Consider the following 19,535-nt stretch of genomic DNA (forward strand, 5'->3'; position numbering starts at 1 on the left):
GAATAATTCAAAAAATATTTTACTTGTATTAACAAGGTGAAGAACTAATCGGATGTTTGGGAGATCTAGTAAAAAAAGTAAAAAAATGCCATCTGGCGGTCAAAAATGATCATTAGACATATGCACATCAAATTATCAGATATTTTATAGAGATTTTAAAAATAACTATAAATTTTGTTTACATTCCCATGGGTTCCGTACCAATGCTTATCCGTTAGACGGCGGCGCGGCGCTTACCCGCTTCGATAATTCGTCTCTATGGAGTTAAAGCAGTACGATTGCTAAGAAAAAAAGTTCAGAATTTCTAAAATAAATTTTTCTTAAAAAAGTCTTTTTTTCCAAATTAAAGTAAATTTGTGTCAAAAATTTATAGTTTCTCAAAAATCTAATTTTTCAGAGTAAATTTTTTTCAAAAATGTTAATTTTTTAAAAGAATAATAATTTTTGGTACGGAAAGTTCCCTTAAGGCACGATGCCATGCGCCCCACTAGTTTATATATGTACTTTGGTATTTATGTATATTTGTTTACACGTATTTAAATAGAGTATTTGAGGTATTTATATTCTATATATCAGCAATAAATATAATCATCAACAAATTAATAAAAAAAATAATTTTGACATGTAGTTTCTTAACATAACATAATTTATAATTTCTTTATACATACCTTATAAAATATTTCGGGTGTTCACAACTAATTGACATATATATTATCAGCAAATGTGCTTTGATTGGACAACAAAGAGGCCTAATTGAAATTACTCGACTACCTTATGTTTAACATAGCGATAAAATATTAGTTCATGGTTTTATATATATATATATATATATATATATATTTATATATAATATATATATATATATGTATATATATATATATATATATTATATATATATATATATATATATATATATATTTTATATATAAAATTCTTCTGTAACAATGTAAGTTTCATAATTCCTCCTAAACTATAATTCGGATATTCATAAATCTTCCTGAAGTTTGTTCGGGAAATTTTCTAGAATGTTTTGATTCATAGAAATATAGTTAGATTGTAGAAATAAATGGAAAAAATTATAAAAAAACCGCTTATCATTGTTTGCCCTTGAAAATATTTGAAGCTTAGTTTGACATTAAAAACAATTGAAGACTGTCATTTGCCAAACATTTCTGTTCACTTATAGGCTTAGGCAATAATAAAATATAATAAATTCATGATTATGATTAAGGAGAATGCTACATTATTAATGCCGAAAAGCAGCTGAGATGTGCCAAAAATTAAATTAATATAAGATGAAAATAATATAACATGAGTCTGACAGTCTGCGCATGCGACTGACGCGCACGGCGAATCGTGTTCTCAACGTGCGCGTTGTTTGCTTTTGCTTGCAATAATTTTGTTTGCGCACTTTGCGAACAGATTCGCCGTACGAATTCGTGCAAATATTCAATTTGCAGTCGTTTTGCCTTACTATACTAAGTCACAATACAAAAAAAAATATTTACAAGTTTCATTGTGTCAAAAATTCATATGTTTGTCATTGGGTACGGAATATTTACACAATGGAGCGCTTTCGGTCTGAACTTTTTTTACTGTTTTCCATTTCGTTTGGAATTTTAGAACTAGGTTCATCTTACTCTTCAAAGTGAAAACAATTTAGACTCCTTTACCACTTCTCGGGTGGATGACATTTCTTTTCAGTGGTGTAATTTTACTTTTTTCAAAATAACGTTGGGTATCGATAAAAGAACTAATTATAAGAGAAAAATGTTTAATAATGTTTTTCAAAAAAGCAAATACATTTCAAGTTACTGGCTACTGAAAATTTGTTTCTTTTTTGCGTTTTTCATCATTTTTTGTTAATATCTTTAAAAATATACATTTTAACGAAAATCATGTAATGAACAGAATTATATCAATTAAATCTTAATAAATCGCTATTTTATAGTGTTTCAGGAACATTATTAGGCTAGATATGAAAATGGGTTTTTATAGTGCTCAAAATAAGCTTTAAAATGAGTACTTCTGCGTGTAAAATGAGTAAACTATCATGCAAATAAAAGACGCATATAATGTTTTTTCATTTAAATAAAATAGTTTTTCAGTGCCATTTTCACCAAATTTAAAAATAATCGTATTCCATCTAGAATTAACTTAGTGAAGAGATCTTGATGGATTCTAGAAAATACCACAACTTTAGTACAAACGATTTTCAAAAAACTCATGATTTCATAAAAAAAAAACATTAAAAAAAACATCCAATTTCTCATTATAATATCTCTGAAAGAATACGTATAAAAGTATATATATGAAAATTCGAGGTGTTTTTCTGACTAATTATTGTTGTTTATTATTTTTCCATTATACAAATATTGATAGAGGTATTAATTAAGGAGTGCGCGGCTGTCCAACCAGAGGTCTTTCGAGCCCTTTAACCCTTCGCCGTTTCACAATAAGAGAAGTTACGGTAAAATTTATGATAAAGAATGTTGTAGCTCATTTAATCACCTTTAAAATAGTGTATTACAAGTTCTGATAAAAACAGAATTAAAAGAGTAATAATCCAATTAATGCGGTGGATGGTGACGAAGTGCAAATTGTTTTCACTTCTGAACTTAAGATAAAGATTAGCCTATTTCCAAAATATCAAGTAAATTGGAGCACAGTAAAAAAATTCACAGAGCACAAATATTAAAAAATGTTCAATAAAATTGTATATTAAAAATTATACACTGCGATTTATAGAACAAAATTTCCAATAGCTCAATTTATTTTATTGCATTTAAGGGTGATTGTGATTTGTGATTGTGATTGTGATTTATGGTCATAGCATAAAATACACGTGTGGAAAATTCAAATCTTTTAAAAAGTACAACAAATTCAGAAAGAATTACTATATAGCATTCGCGGCAAAGGTGCAATATCACCTTTTATTTTTCTACCCAAAATAATTGCTTCAATAATGTTGCCTATAATTTTTATAATTTTGTACCATATTTTAACTGGCTTTTAGTAATTTTAATATCTAAATTACATTTTTTCACTAATAAATCAATATACATTATTTGCTTAAGTTTATATTTGAAGTGAATTAATTTGTCAAATCCTGTTCACATGTGCTCTATTCAACTTACGATCAACAAAATTATGCTATATAGTATTATGCCGCATATATATTCTATAAATCGCAGTGTATAACTTTTAATATACAATTTTATTGAACATTTTTTAATATTTGTTAAATGAATAATTAAAGTGTTAACTGTGGGAATTGAGAAGAATCATTTTATTTGAAACAGTTCTACATTCAACATCACTCATATATTGGTGTAAATAGTAATTCAAAAAACAGTAATTATTATTTTTAACTAAGCAGTAAATATTAGTATAATATATTGTAAAATTATAGACGTGGGTACAGTACAACGTCTGTCGGGTCAGCTAGTATATATATATATCTTCTGTTAATTTAAAAAGTCGTGTTAATTACTCCACTCATAACTCAAGAAGGCTGAATCGATTTAGCTGAAAATTGGAAGGTAGTGTTAGAGCCAGGAGAAGGACATAGGATACTTTTTATCCCGTTTGACTTGAAATAACAAAACGCAAATGACAACTATGTAATTGACCTATAATGACAGAATTTGAATTTGAAAATCCAAAATAAAAATATTTTCTTCGGTTGGTAGTTTTTTAGCATTAGTTAAAAATGTAATTATTTTGTAAAATACCTTTAAATTAAAATAAAACATTAAACCTGTTTGCCATCTGGCCGTTCCAAGTTACCTTGCCTATAGGGTAAAAAGTTCTAGAAAATAAATGTTTGAAAGACAGCAAAACAAGCACATTTTTACAATGATAAAGTAGCTGGTGGTCAGATAATTGTTCGTTTGAAACATGTTATTTGTTGTGATATAATTGGTTTGATTTTTATATTATAATTTATATTTGCTCAAAGTCAAATTGGACCTTTGTGCATTGCCCTGTTCTACATATATACTTTTTATTAAATATACTTTAATTCATCGAATGTTACTTGAAACTTTTTAAAAAGCAGGTCAAAGAAGAAATACTTAATTCATTTTCTTTCTCTCCTCGCAGAAATTTCAAAATTTTGTATAAGCCCAGTAGTAATAATTACAATTATACACAAACTCCAGAATCCAAAAAAATCTGAAAAACGTGAAACGCAATCAATATTTGATTAAATTAAATTAATTTGTAATGACTATATAAGTCGAAAGACCAAAAAAGACTTGGATTGGATTATGCCATGTTTTTTATAGAAAGTGTACAAAACTTCCAGTTTGATTGTATTAATAAAATATAGACAAACTATTGCATTTAGAAAATACTTTACTTAGCAAAACAACGTTTGCCGGGTCAGCTAGTAATTTGTAAAAATAAATGTCAGATATAGATTTATTGGCCCACATATCACCGCAAAAAATGTGGCTAGTGAAAAATTAATATTCTTTCGGCCTGCCTTAGAAAAAATCTATGCGTGTGTGCGCGGTTGACAATTTCGGGAACACGGATTCACCGATTTCAACGATTCAAACATTTGGTACCTATTAATGGGAAAACGTACTGATTAGTTTAGAACCAGCCGCTACGAAGATACTGGTGAAAAAGTTGCAAAAATTGGCATTTGGCGGCCAGAAATTACCATTTGACATATGCACGTTAAATTATCAAATACTATATTATAGAGATTTAATAAACAGTACAATATTTGTATTAATTTTTATGAGTTTCGTACCGAAATTTATGTTATATTTATTTAAAGTTCACTTTAGTTCCGACAAATAGTTTTCGAAAATTTTCAGAATTTTCAAGATACTTCAATTTTCCAAAAAATTTTAAATTTTCAGGAATTTAAAAATTGAAAATGATTCATTCAATATTTGATAGACTATATTTCCGAATAAATTCCTAAAATATTAAACACTTTATATTTTTTATGCTTTTTTACTTTTATTGGTATATATTTTTTATATGCGTTATTCTAATTCTTAGAAATATTAGTTAAAGTCCTCTGATGCCTTTGTTTCAATTCACAAGCATTTTGACGATATATTGTTTGAGGGTGGCTTATTTTATGGTTGAAATTGAATTGAAAATTTCTCGACGTTTTGAAGGTTTCTAAACATTTTGGCATACATCAGAAAAAATGGATGTGTGTGTGTGTAAGTATGTATGGATACAAATTTCCAGTCACGTTTTCGGGCGCACGGATCAACCAATTTGAATGGTTAAAAAATATTCGATTAGTTCGAAATAATAGGGAGATGAGCTGATTAGTTTTTGGCAAAGCCGGGTCCAGCAGTTACGGAGATAAAGAGCAAAGAGTGCAGAAAATAGAAATCGAGTTTTTGAGAGAACGAAGCATCCGATTCTTATGCGCCAATAGTTAGTTTTCGACACGTTTTCGCAGTATTTGTAATCAGTCTATGTGTATACACTTAAATTACTTTTCATTGAACCTTATAGCCTTTTCATTGGAAAAGTACACATGATGCCAATGTCACATTAAGAATAAAATGCTTATTAATATAATTAGTAAATGATGTGTAAATTATTCAAACAATGCAATTTAATAAAACAATTTTAAATGTCGAAACTACTACTATTGGCTTATTCATCATTTGATTATTTGACCCGAAGCCAATTTGACTCATTCACATATTTCATTCCGTCCGAACCTGATGTATTATTTTAGATAATCATAGAAAAATAACATTTTTTGTTCCTCTTATTCAGTTGCTTATTATGTAATTAATGACGTAACTAATTCCTTTGCTTAATTTCCTGTAATTATTATTATATCTTTAGTAACGTGCCCGGTCCTTTGTCTTTGATCATAATTTTGATTTCCTTGTTGTCTATATTTAATGCTTATGTAATTGATTAAGTGTGATTGATTATACTGTGTTGGCACTTTTTTATATTTTACACGTCTTAGCTCACACTTTTGTACATTGATTCATTCAATTCAAGGTGGCTGTCGTTATACATGAACTATCAACCTCTGGCAAATTTGCATTGAAGACATTTAAAAAATGCTAAAATATTAACTTCGTGTTAAGTGAGTATAATCTCTGACAAGATCGATACTGTGATCTTTCGTTGCTGTTGGTTTTAAAATTTATTGCTTTGTACTATTAGCACATTTATCTTAGCAGAAATAAATAGTTATGTGTAATTTTTTTATTTACACCTATTCAACATATATTTGTATTTAGTTTTTTATACAGTTATATAGTTTAGTAGATACTTTACACTACTTGCAAAAAAGTAATATATTGGAAAAAGTAGAATTAAATATTATTCAAATAAATTTTTTTCATTAAATAAAATACACAATATATAATACAAAATACAAGTGCATGGTATCGTGCATTAAGGCAAATTGCTGGAACATCCCTACCGAAAATTGATTTTTTTAAAAATGCTTTGAAATTTTAAATTCAGCCAGTTCATTATTTCGACAGTACAAGTAATTTTTTTTTAAAATCATTCAAATCGGTTGATCCGTGTTTTCGAAATCGTTGTCGAAAAATTGTATTCGCACATACACACACATATATGCATACACACACCCATATATGCATACACACACATACATAAATTTTTTCTAATAAGTGCTGAAATGTTCAGAAAGTCTAGAAACGTAAATATATATAAAAATTTTAATCTTATATATAATATACTATAACTTACCATACGGAAAGTTAAAAAAATCGAAAATGAAAGTTTTTATAAATTTTGGTTTTGGAGATCGAGTGATAAAAGTATAAAAAAATCTTTGAAAACATTTACAACGATTGTTATTAATCATCGATCAATATTTATTGATTATTAATTTTGTTGTTAAGTAATTATGGTAAGAGAAGTTCCAACAATTTGCCTTAAGGCACGAAAATAAGGAATGAAAATAATCAATAATTGGTTTAAATAATTTCAAATTGATTATTTATTACATACTGTAAACTTATAACTTTTTAAATTGATGACAAGATTTCATTTTTTTTTGATAATTTAGAATTTTTTTTAGAAATTTGAAATTTTTTAGAATTTGAAAAAAAGTTTTTTCTAAATGTTTTGAGAATTTCGAAATTTTTGAAAATATTCCATTTTTTTGAAATTATTGAAATATTCTTAAATTTTTGTAAGAAAATTTTGAAAATTTGAATTTTTTTGAAAATTCTGTTTTTTATTTTGAAAATTTTCTAAATTAATATTAAATTTTCTGTAAATGCATTTTTTGCACACCGTTTACTCTACCAAAAGGTTTTTTGAATTAATCTAATCGGATAATCCGTTCTCTCAAAAATTGCACAACCGCTTTTAACCCTCTGCGCTCCAGACCTCCAAAACGGCAAAATTGCCTTTTGCAAAAACGCCTCGCGATCAAGTACAAACCGATGATTTTTAATCATACAAATTGGTTATTCTATACTGTCGAAAATGTCGAGGACATTTGTTTGAACCATATACGTGAATTTTAAAATTAAAATTCTTAGTACGGAACTCAAAAAAGTTTACACAAAATGGATACACATTATTAAAATCTCTATAAAATATCTGATAATTTGATGTACATATGTGCGATAAACATTTTTGACCGCTAAATTGCATACTTTTTTTTAACTTTTTTTTATTAAGAGTCTATAACCGCTAGACATGTTTTCCCCAAAATTTAATCAGTTATTCATCTTGTCAATACAAGTAAAATGTTTTTTGAATTATTAATATTGGACGCTCCGTTCTCTCAAAAACTTAGTTACCGTTTTCGGCACTTTTTGCCCCGCATCTTCGGAACGTCTAGACCTGTCTTTGCCAAAAACTAATCAGCACTTGTCCTTATTAATATGAATCGAATGTTTTCTTAATTATTCAAATCGGTTATTCCATACTGTCGAAAATGTCGAGGACATTTGTTTGAACTATATACGTGAAATTTAAAATTAAAAATCTTGGTACGGAACCCATAAAAGTTTACACAAAATGTGTACACATTATTAAAATCTCTATAAAATATCTGATAATTTGATGTGCATATATCCAATAAACATTTTTGACCGCCAAATGGCATTTTTTAAAATTATTTTTATTGAGAGTCCATAACCGCTAGACCTGCCCACCCAAAAATTTAATCAGTTATTCAACTTATCAATACAAGTAAAATGTTTTTTTGAATTATTAAAATCGGACGCTCTGTTCTCTTAAAACCTGAGTTACCATTTTTGGCACGTTTTGTCCCGTATCTTTGGAACGGCTAGACCTGCCTTTGTCAAAAACTAATCAGCACGTCTCCTTATCAATACGAATCGAATGTTTTTTGAATTATTCAAATTAGTTGTTCCCAAAATCGTCAACGAAAGTTTGTATTCGCACACACACACACACATGCATCCATTTTTTCTAAGGCATGCCAAAACCTTTGAAGCGTAAAGATATATAAAAATTTTCATTTTCGATTTTTTTGCGATTACTATAACTTGCCCTACGAGAAGTTAAAAATTGAAAAAATTAAAAAACCGGAAAAAATTCCAAATTTTTATTTCTATTGCATGATAATTTAAATCCCATATTTTCTGACGTTTGCTGGCCCTTTTCACATTACATGACTATTGAATTTCAATTAAATGATCTATTTATGTTTTCGTATAGCAGTATGTAATTTACAAACATATTTACTTCCAATTGCCCCTGAGGTATTCGCAACCACGCTTTCAATAGAATTTTTAAACTAGTGGGGCGCATGGCATTGTGCCTTGAGGCAAATTGCTGGAACTTCCCGTAACAAAAAATATTTTATTTTTTAAAAGATTAACAGTTTTAAAAAATTTACTTTGAAAAAAATAAGATTTTTGAGAAACTATAAATTTTTGACAAAAATGTACTTTTTTAGAAAAAAAAACTTTTTGAAAAAAAAGGTTTTCGTTATTTTCAAATATTTTGAAAATTCGGAACTTTTCAGAGTAATCGTACTATGCTTTAACTGCATAGAGACTAATTATCGAAGCGCGTAACTACCGCGTCGCCGTCTAACTGATAAACATTGCTAATGAACCCATAAAAATGTAAACAAAATTTATTCTTATTGTTAAAATCTCTATAAAATATCTTTTACTATTTTCACTAGATCTCCGAAACCGCTAGATCTGCCTTTATGAAATTTTAACCAGTTCTCCTCTTGTCAATGCAAGTAAAATGTTTTTTGAATTATTAAAATCGAACGCTCCGTTCTCTTAAAAACTGATTTACCGTTTGTGGCACTTTTTGCCTCGTATCTTCAAAACGGTTAGACCTGCCTATACCAAAAACTAATCAGCACGTCTCCTTATCAACAGTAATCGAATGTTTTATTGAATAATTGAAATCGGTTGAACCGCATTCCCAAAATCGTCGACGAAAATTTGTATCCGCACACACACACGCATACACATGTACACATACACACATGAACACATACACACATACACACACACTTACAACCATTTTTTCTAAGGTATGCCAATATGTTCAGAAACCTCTGAAACGTAAAGATATATAAAAATTTCATTTTCGATTTCGTTAAATATATTTTCAAGTTGCTCCTGTATTCTACAAAAAAAGCTTAATAGAACATTCAAGACAGTTATTAATAGTCGCTTAATGTATTAAGAGCCTGGAAACGAGAAAAATGATAAGATTTTAGGTATCATGCAGAAAAATCAGTAGATCGAAGATTTTGTCGTTTCTTTAATTTTTTAAAAATCTTTTGCCATTTGACCCCCAATTTAGACTTCAGATTATTGTTCAGCGGTAAAAAGCTACATTGAAAAACATATGCCGCATATACAGTTAACTTGTTTCATTTTGTATTTGTGTTATTGTTTAGCTAAATGCAATACGCAAAGCCTGGAACTCGTTTACCAGCAGAATTGCTTTTTAATAAATCATGGATGGATGGCGCCATTGTTTTTTATTTTTATAGAACTTAGTTATTTTGATATTAATTACAGCCAATTTTGCGATTCAAAAATGAGCAAACGCGGAAAGTATGTGGAAAGTTTAGAACATATAATTTTATCATATTACAGATTACAAGAAAATAGAAATCACTTATTGTATGAATTATACAAGATGAAAGAATTAAGTTAAACAAATGAAGACTTAAGTTAAACAATTTAATTTATTTAATATAGATTCAAATATTGAATGTTGTAGAATTATATACAACTTTTTGGATAAATGTTACATTTTAAGTTAAATTCTGTAAACTTTGTTCATGGCAAGTTTGTAAATAAGAGATCAAATAAATTTATTATAATAAAAAAGTATAGCTCATTCAAAATCTTATATATTAAAATAAAAACGCCCAATATTGGCTGAAATATTTTTATTTTTTGAACTATTTTTTATATAGCTTTTAAAATGCTTATAAATTAGAAATATATACAAAACGTCTATGATATTTCTGTTTTAATATCATTTTCAGATAGTCAGTAGATTTCTGTCATTGTTGCACGAACATGTTTGTAATGTCGAGACACACTTAGTAATGCTGGACCGTTGGGGCACTTTTAGACACAACAGCGTTGAAACCGTGGACATCATCGGCTGTGTAGTCGACCGTTCTTACGGAGCCATCTGGTTCCACTAAGGAATATTGACCTGTAATTGACAAATAAAAAATGATTGTTTTGATATAATATGCTATTGATTATACTTTTTAGATGTGTTCGATTTGTTTTTCTACCTTTAACGACATCTCCATCGCGAGCTTCGTGCTGAGATTTTACATCGCCGGTGTGATGATCGGCAACGCCGTAGTTGTATTGGTATTTAGGGTGAGACTGCAAATAGAAAAGTTATTGTAGCCGACGTTCTTTATTAGAATAAAATAATATTTTATCGCAAATCGATTACGTAGTAGTCGTGTCCGTGTCCGTGTCCGTAGCCAGCGTAGCCGTCGTAGGCGTGTCCGTATCCCAATCTGTAGCCGTGACCATGTGCGGCGTAGGCCACCGGGTGTGCGTTATGGCTCTCGTAGTTCGCGTAGCTCTGGCCTAATCCGGCGTGGCCGTGAGCGCCATAATCGTAGCCCCCGTAGCCGTAGTGGCCGACGGTGGGGGCTGCGTGAGCTACGGCGTAGCCGTGAGAGTATCCTCCGACGTGTCCTGGCACCAATCCCGCACAGGCTACTCCTACGAGAGCTGCGATAGCTAAACACTGAAATCCGATATTATCACATATTAATCAAAACTATTCCTCATTATGTTAAACGTAGTTAGTATTGTTGTCGCCACCTTGGTAACAATTGCCATGTTTGGACTGTTTGTCGACACAAATTCAACTGTTGGTCCGATTTCGAGACATTTGCCTTATATAGTTCGTACGAATTTCGATCGGTCGCGATCAAAAGTACACCCAAGGTCGTTCGTTATTCCTCCCCCTCTTGGAATTCAAATTTCATATCACGCAACTGTCCAAGCGTGTCTTCGTCAAGAAAGAACACTGACGTACTTTATTACCGGAAATTGAGAAACATTGCAACATAAAAAATTCAACAATAAAATAGATATTTTAGTAACAAATTGCTATATATTTTTTTTAAATTTCATAATGATACAAAATTATAAAGTTTACAAGTAAAAATATTTAACAATATAATTTTAAATGAGATATAAATTTCTTACAATTACTTTAAAAAAATAATTATATATTATGTTGTTAAGTTAGGTTAGGTTCAACGATTTTTTTGTATATCACTCCTATAAAAGCTTGCATGTGGGTGGAGTAAACAGGACCAACTGAATCTTTACCATGACAAAGGTGTAAACACAAAAATAGTAAATAAAAACGTGAATTAAGTTAAAAAAAAGCAACTCAACAAGAGATAAATTAAAAAAGTAGATATTTCAACACTGTTCATATTTATTTCTGTCAAAATAGCAGATTAAGGTTATAAACAGCGTTATTTTTATTAAAAATGTGCTCATTAAGTTTGTAATTTTTGTGGTTGAGTATTGTAGCGTAGCTCTCATTTAATAAAATTCATTTGAAAAAAAAAACATTATATCTGTTCACTTTTTGGCAGTCCCATTTTACCTTTCCTATAGGATAAAAAGAACTCGGTGACAAATTTATGAAAAACAGCAAATAGTTATATGTTTTATATGTGTTATTCGTTGTGATATAATTGATTTGGTTTTCAAAATGTAATTGCTCAAAGTCAAATTGACCCTTTGTGCCTCGCCCTACCCTATATTTATGTTTGTATATATGTATATATATATATATATATATATATATATATCTTATATATAAAATTTTTCTGTAACTATGTATGAATGGTTAATTCTCCTAAACTATAATTTGGATTTTCATGAATCTTCCTGAAGTTTGTTCGGGAAATTTTCTAGAATTTTTAGATTCATACAAATATAGTTAGATTGTATAAATAAATGGAAAAAATTTCAAGAAACCGCTTATTATTGCTTGTCCTTGGAAATATTTAAGGTATGGTTTGACATTAAAACAAATGAAAACTGTCATTTGCCAAACATTCCCATTCACTTATAAGCTAAGACAATATTAAAATATAATATATTTATGATTATGAATAAGAAAAATGTAATGACTACATTACTAATGCCAAAAAGCAGCTGATGAGCCAAAAATTAAAATAATATAAGATTTACAGTCAACATCTGACAGGTGATGCAGTCTGCGCAGTCAGTGATCGCACATCAAACTTAGCCTAGAATTCACTTTGACTGATTATTATTTTTTAACTTTTAAATGCAGTCGTGTTTTGCCTTAATTTACTAAATCACGATACAAAAATAATTTACTTATTCAAATCATTATTTAGAAGTTTCATTGTGTCAAAAATTCATATGTTTGGCATTGGATACGAAATATTTACTCAAGACAATGGAGCATTTTGGGTCTGAATATTTTTAATGTGCTCCAATTTGCATGAAATTTTGGAATTAGGTTCATCTTACTCTCAAGTTTAAAAGTAAAAATAATTTAGAATCATTTGCCACTTCCCGAGGGGATGGCTTCCCTTTTCAGTGCTGCAATTGTATCTCTTTCAAACTAACGCCGGATATCGATAAAAGATCTAATTAGAAGAGAAAAATGTTTAATAATGTTTTTCAAAAAAGAAATAACTTTTCAAGTTACTGGCTTCTTAAAATTTGTTGTTTTTTGCGTTTTCCATCGTTTTTTGCGAATATTTCTAAAAATATACATTTTAACAAAAATAATGTAATAAACAAAATTATATCAATTAAAATCTTCATAAATCGGTGTTTTATAAAATGTTCTAGGAACAATATTAGGCTAGATATGAAAATGAAGTTTTATAGTGCAAAAAATAAGTTTTAAAATGAGTACTTCTGCGTGTAAAATGATTGAGATATCATGCAGATAAAAAACGCTTGCGTTTTTTTCATTTAAATCAAATAGTTTATGAGTGAGTTTATAAACTTAAGATAAAGATTAGCCTATTTCCGATATATGTTTTTTCCCTCTCCATTTACTGCAATAATTTTGTTGATCGTAGGTTGAAAAGAGCACATGTGAACAGGATTTGACAAATTAATTCACTTCAAATATGACATAAATGATAATGTATATTGAATTATTGGTGAGATAAATGTAATTTAGGTATTGAAATTACTGAAAGCCAGTTAAAATATGGTACGAAATTATAGAAATAATAGGCAACATTATTGAAGCAATTATTTTGGGTAGAAAAGTGCAAGGTGTTATTGTACCTTTACCGCGAATGCTATATATTAATTCTTTCTGAATTTGTTATACCTTTTAAAAGACTTCAATTTTCAACACGTGTATCTTATGCTTATGTATCAATTTCCAATACTTATATACCTTATATATCTTATGCTATAAATCAAAAAAGGCTGACGATGAATTTTTGTGTGATAAATTTGGAAAATCAATGTTTTAGTCGAGAATAAACAAAATATCATTCAAATTATACATCCACATTTACGGGTATGACTGAAAAATTGTATAACCTTTGGCATTAAAATAAATTGAGCTATTGGAAATAAATTTGTTCTATAAATTGCAGTGTATAATTTTTTATATACAATTTTATTGAACATATTTTAATATTTGTTAAATGGATAATTGAAGTGTTAACTGTGGGAATTGAGAATAATCATTTTATTTGAAACAGTTCTACATTCAACATTACTCATATATGGTGTAAATAGTATTTTGAAAACCAATAATTATTATTTTTAACTAAACGGTATAAATATTAGTATAGGGTATTTAAAAAAACGTAGATGTGGGTACAGGACAACGTCTGTCGGGTCATCTAGTATATATATATATATATATATATATATATGTATATATATATGTATATAAATATATATATATGTATATATATATATATATATATATATATATATATATATATATATATATGTGTATATATATATTTATATATGGATTCGTCGTGGCAAAGATCGTTAACGCGTTGACTTTGTATGGACAGGGTCGCACGTTCGAATCCCCGCTATGGTAATCTGACATCGGGCAGCGCGATGTCCATTTTCAATTGAAAATATAGAAAAAAAATGTTTCCAATTGAAAATAAGCCCATCTCGGGCACTGCGGTTTGAAATGGCAATGGGAAACCTCTCACACTATTCTTCCCTGAAGCGAGTTGGAGTTTAACTCAGCTCACGGACCTGCCCTAGGGCAGCACTACCCCTTATTTTTAATATATATATATATATATATATATATATATATATTAGAGTGGTCTTTAATATGGACATTTTCGAGTTGTTTTGCTCCCAGTGGCTCAAATGCTTTCAAATTGATAAAAAAAATCTATAAGTTTTAGCTCTCAATATTGCCTCTTAGATAGTGCGCAATTTAATCAAAGATTTATATGGAAATAGCATGAGAAAATTTTCAAAAATTTTAAAAATATTTTTTAGATATAACAGCGAACAAATGAATAAGTTTTATTCAAATTTCGACGCTATACAGAACAAATGATAACTAGTTGGAATTGGTATTTTGCTTTAAGGCAAGTTACATGAACTTCCCGATATTTGTAAATAATCGACTTAATCAATAAAAAATAAATTAATTAATGAGTGATTAAAAGTATTCTGAGTGGATTTATTACACATAATTAAAACCGAACGAACAGGTTAACTCGGAGAATTTTCTAAAAACAAATTTTCAGAAATCAACAATTTTTATAATTGTACCAGTTTCCGTAGAACTTTAATGGTTTAGTATGCTTATTAAGACCAGGTATATTATCATTATACCACGTAAATCGTCTAATCTTAATTTTAACTAACGTCAAAAAAACTACTCATTTTCTCAAATTGTGATGAATTTTTAAAATTAAATATATATTTCCAAAAAAGTTCCATAAAAATCGGCTTAAATTTTTTTTCCAAGAGTTAATTACAAGAAACGGCTCTGTAGATTTTCAGCTAAAACTAGTCAGTATCATTCCCAACTAATATCTTTCGAACAGTTTTTGATTTTTTTAAATCGATTCGGTAGTATGAGCTTAAATGTAGGCAAAAAGTTTAACACTTTTTTCCAAATTACAAAGAAGCGGCTCGGCCATCGAGATAAATCAAAATCGTTGATGAAAGGTCTAATTTTGACAAATGCCAAAGAAACTATACTAATTTTTGCAAACTTTGACGAATTTTTAAAGTTGAACGAGTTGTCGTAGGGCCCTAATATTTTAGTATTATCTATAATATTATTGTATCTACTGTCAAAAAAATAATAATAAAAATCGTCGCATTTTTTTAACACTTTATTATAAGAAAACGGCCCGGTCGATTTTTACCAAAAAATAATCAGCACAATTAACAACCAATATCTTTCGAACAGTTTTTGAATTTTCAAAATCGATTCAGAATTGCGGGCTAAAACGTGTTTTTCACTTTTCTGCGAAGGAAACGGTTCGGCCGATCGTAGCGAAAAACTGACAAACGATGGTCTTCATCGAGATACATCAAATGGCTTGTAAATGTTTGAAATCGGTCCAGCCGTTTTTGAGAAAACGTCGATTTACGGCAAAAATCTGTATACACACACATACTTTTTTCAAATGTATGGAAATGTATCGAATGAGACATTCGATTCAGAATGGCTTGAAACGTCAAGAAAACATAAAATTAGCGAATCGAATTTTTTGATGAAAACATAAACTTCTTCTTCGGGAAGTTAAAAAACCTGTTTGGTAGAACGTCGAATTTTCAATAAAAGATGACACAAATTGTAACTTTTAATTCATTTGTCGCTAAGTTATACCTAAAGAACATTTTTAATTTTTTTGAAATTTTTGTCATGTACCGAAAAATCTTCGTGCGGAACCCCAAAAAATTACACAAAATATGTACACATTATTAAAATCTCTATAAACTATCTGATAATTTGATGTACATATGTCCAATAATCATTTTTGACCGCCTAACGACATTTTTTTAACTTGTTTTTATTGAAAGTCCATAAGCGCTGGACCTGCTTTCTCAAAAATTCAATCAGTTCTTTATCTTGTCAGTACAAGTAAAATGTTTTTTTGAATTATTAAAATCGGACGCTCCGTTATCTTAAAAACTGAGTTACCGTTTTTGGCGATTTTTGCCCCGTATCTTCGGAACGGCTTGATTTGCCTTAGCCAAAAACTAATCAACACGTCTCATTATCAATACGAATCGAATGCTTGTTAAATTATTCAAATTGGTTACTTCGTACTGTCGAAAATGTCGAGGAAATTTGTTTGAACCATATACGTGAATTTTAAAATTGAAAATCTTGGTACGGAACCCTGAAAAAAATACACAAAATGTGTACACATTATGAAAATTTCTATAAAATATTTGATAATTTGATGTGCAATTGTGCATATGCCTAATTATCATTTTTGGCCGCCAAAAGGCATTTTTTTAACTTATTTTTATTGAGAGTCGATAACCGCTAGACCTGCCTTCCCAAACATTCAATCAGTTTTTTAGCTTGTCAATACAAGTGAAATGATTTTTGAACTATTAAAATCGGACGCTTTGTTCTATTAAAAACTGAGGAACTGTTTTTGGCACGTTTTGCCCCCGGAACTGCTAGAATCGCTTATGCCAAAAATTATTCAGCACGTCTCCTTATCAATACAAATCGAATGTTTTTTGATTTATTCAAATCGGTTGGTCCGGGTTCCCGAAATCGTCGATGAAAATTTGTATCCGCACACACACACATACATCCATTTTTTTAAGGTATGCCAAAATGTTCAGAAACCTTAGAAACGTATTACTATAACTAGCCCTAAGGAAAGTTAATAAATAGCAAATGTTTTATAATTGGTCATTAGTAATTTATATGAAAATATATATTTATTTTTAGCTAATGCTGCTTTTGGCTGCAATTAGTGTCGCAAATGCTGGTTTATTGCACGGAGGGCATTCACCTGGGTACGTAGCACATAGCATAAGTCCTGTAAGGCACTACGGTTATGGCCATCATAGACCTCTCTTAAGCTAGCAAGACCAAATTAGCAAAATCGATCCAGACCTGTTGTATTATTTAGTGCAAATTTTTTTTGTGGTGCAAATTAGTACGAAATAAGTACTAAATAATACAACAGGTCCGGATCGATTTTGCTAATTTGGTCTTGCTAGCTTAAGAGAGGTCCATCATGGTTATGGAGGTGTTGCCCACAGCTACGTCAATAATGTAAACCACAATAATCACGGCGTTGCTTATGCCGGACGCGGTTTTGGTTATGCTCATCCTGGCTACGGTTTGAGTTTCGCTAAACTCGGCTATGGGGGATACGGGCATGCTTATGGAGGTTATAGACATGCTCATGGAGGTTACCGGCATACATTTGGAAGATACGGACAGGTCTATGGAGTAAACGAACATGCCCATGGAGGATATGTCTATGGAGGATACGGACTAACTCACGGTGGCTACGCTAGCTATGTCGGATACGGGCATAATGTAAGAAAACTTGTTGATATTAATTTATTTTTCAAATCTTTTAATGTTTGTGTTAAATTAATTGATTTTCGAGTCAATGACACTGCAGACTTTTTACAAGCATATGATAAACGCATTATTTACGCATGACTTATATTATAACTAGCTGTAAGTGGAATTCTGTCTTAAGGCAATTAAGGCATCGTGCCTTAACGAACTTCCCGTACCAAAAATTATTATTTTTTTAAAAACGATTAACATTTTTGAAAAAAAATTACTTCGAAAAAATGACAAACAATTAGACAAAAAATTACTTTTTTTGAAAAAAAAAAGTTTTCTTTTAATTTTTTTTTTAAATTTTTTGAAAATAATTTTTTTCTTTATTTTGACATATTTTGAAAGATCTAAACTTTTTTTCAAAGCAATTGTACTGCTTTAACTGCATAAAGACGAAATATCAAACTGCGTAAGCGCCGCGTCAACGCCTAACGCGTAAACATTGGTACGGAACCCATAGGAATGTAAACCAAAATTATACTTATTGTTAAAATATCTGATAATTTGATGTGCATATGTCTAATGATCATTTTGACCGCCAAATGGCATTTTTTTTACTTTTTTCATTAGATCTCCGAAACCGCTAGACCTGCCCTTATGAAAATGATCGATTCTTTACCTTGTCAATACAAGTAAAATATTTTTTGAATTATTAAAATCGGACGCTCCGTTCTCTTAAAAACTGAGTTACCGTTTTCGGCACTTTTTGCCCCGTATCTTCGGAACGGCTAGACCTGACTTCGCCAAAAACTAATCAGCACGTCTCCTTATCAATACGAATCGAATGTTTTTTGAATTATTCAAATCGGTTGATCGGTGTTCCCGAAATCGTCGACGAAAATTTGTATCCGCACATACATACACACACGCACACACACACACACACACATACATACATTTTTTCTAAGGTATGCCAAAATATTCAGAAACCTTTGAAACGTCGAGAAATGCAAAAATTTTCATTTTCGATTTTTTTGCGATTACTATAACTTGCCCTACGGGAAGTTAAAAATCTTAAGTTAATTTTTAGAACGTAACACAACAACAATTCAATTTTATTAATCGAGTACAAATGAATTGAATAATATTTTAACTTGTAATACATGACCCGTAAAATTAAACATTTTGAAGAATAAAAATAATTATTTTTAATAAAAATTTAATAAACAATTTTTCTAAATATTTTTAATTTAATTATTCGTATTTTATAGACAAAAATAAGAGCTTAAAAATTGGACGACTACGTTTATACATATATGTGACATAAAAAGTAAATAAACAATACTTAATCAAGTCGAGTAAGAATAAAGGACCTTATCTCATATTTCTAAGAATTATTTAAACTGAATTCCAATAATATTTTTTGTTTCAAGTATATAAGTGATCTATAAAATTTAAGCTAGAATTGAAATTAAAATTCGAATATTTTTTTATATTTAAAATGTTTTTTTTTTGTAAAATTTGAATAAAAA

General features: G+C 29.4%; 2 protein-coding genes across 2 annotated transcripts; one reads left to right on the top strand and one right to left on the bottom strand.

Annotated features, from left to right (window-relative positions):
• Positions 1 to 10,549: 10,549 nt before the first annotated feature.
• Positions 10,550 to 11,321, bottom strand: LOC113375694 (cuticle protein 19-like). Its single transcript, XM_026615634.1, has 4 exons — positions 11,304 to 11,321; positions 10,924 to 11,226; positions 10,754 to 10,850; positions 10,550 to 10,668 (listed from the first exon to the last, which is right to left on the bottom strand). The coding sequence occupies exons 1-4, from the start codon at positions 11,319 to 11,321 to the stop codon at positions 10,550 to 10,552; spliced, it is 537 nt and encodes a 178-aa protein (XP_026471419.1).
• A 6,109-nt stretch (positions 11,322 to 17,430) lies between these two features.
• LOC113375695 (glycine-rich protein-like) lies at positions 17,431 to 19,292 on the top strand. The gene is made up of 3 exons (XM_026615635.1): positions 17,431 to 17,495; positions 17,703 to 18,027; positions 19,275 to 19,292. Exons 1-3 carry the CDS (start codon positions 17,431 to 17,433, stop codon positions 19,290 to 19,292), a joined length of 408 nt encoding a protein of 135 aa, XP_026471420.1.
• Positions 19,293 to 19,535: the final 243 nt, after the last annotated feature.

Source organism: Ctenocephalides felis, unplaced genomic scaffold (genome assembly GCF_003426905.1).
Source record: "Ctenocephalides felis isolate EL2017-DRISC unplaced genomic scaffold, ASM342690v1 CF-g0.4_SCAFFOLD_01886, whole genome shotgun sequence".
Classification (NCBI taxonomy): Eukaryota; Metazoa; Arthropoda; class Insecta; order Siphonaptera; family Pulicidae; genus Ctenocephalides; species Ctenocephalides felis.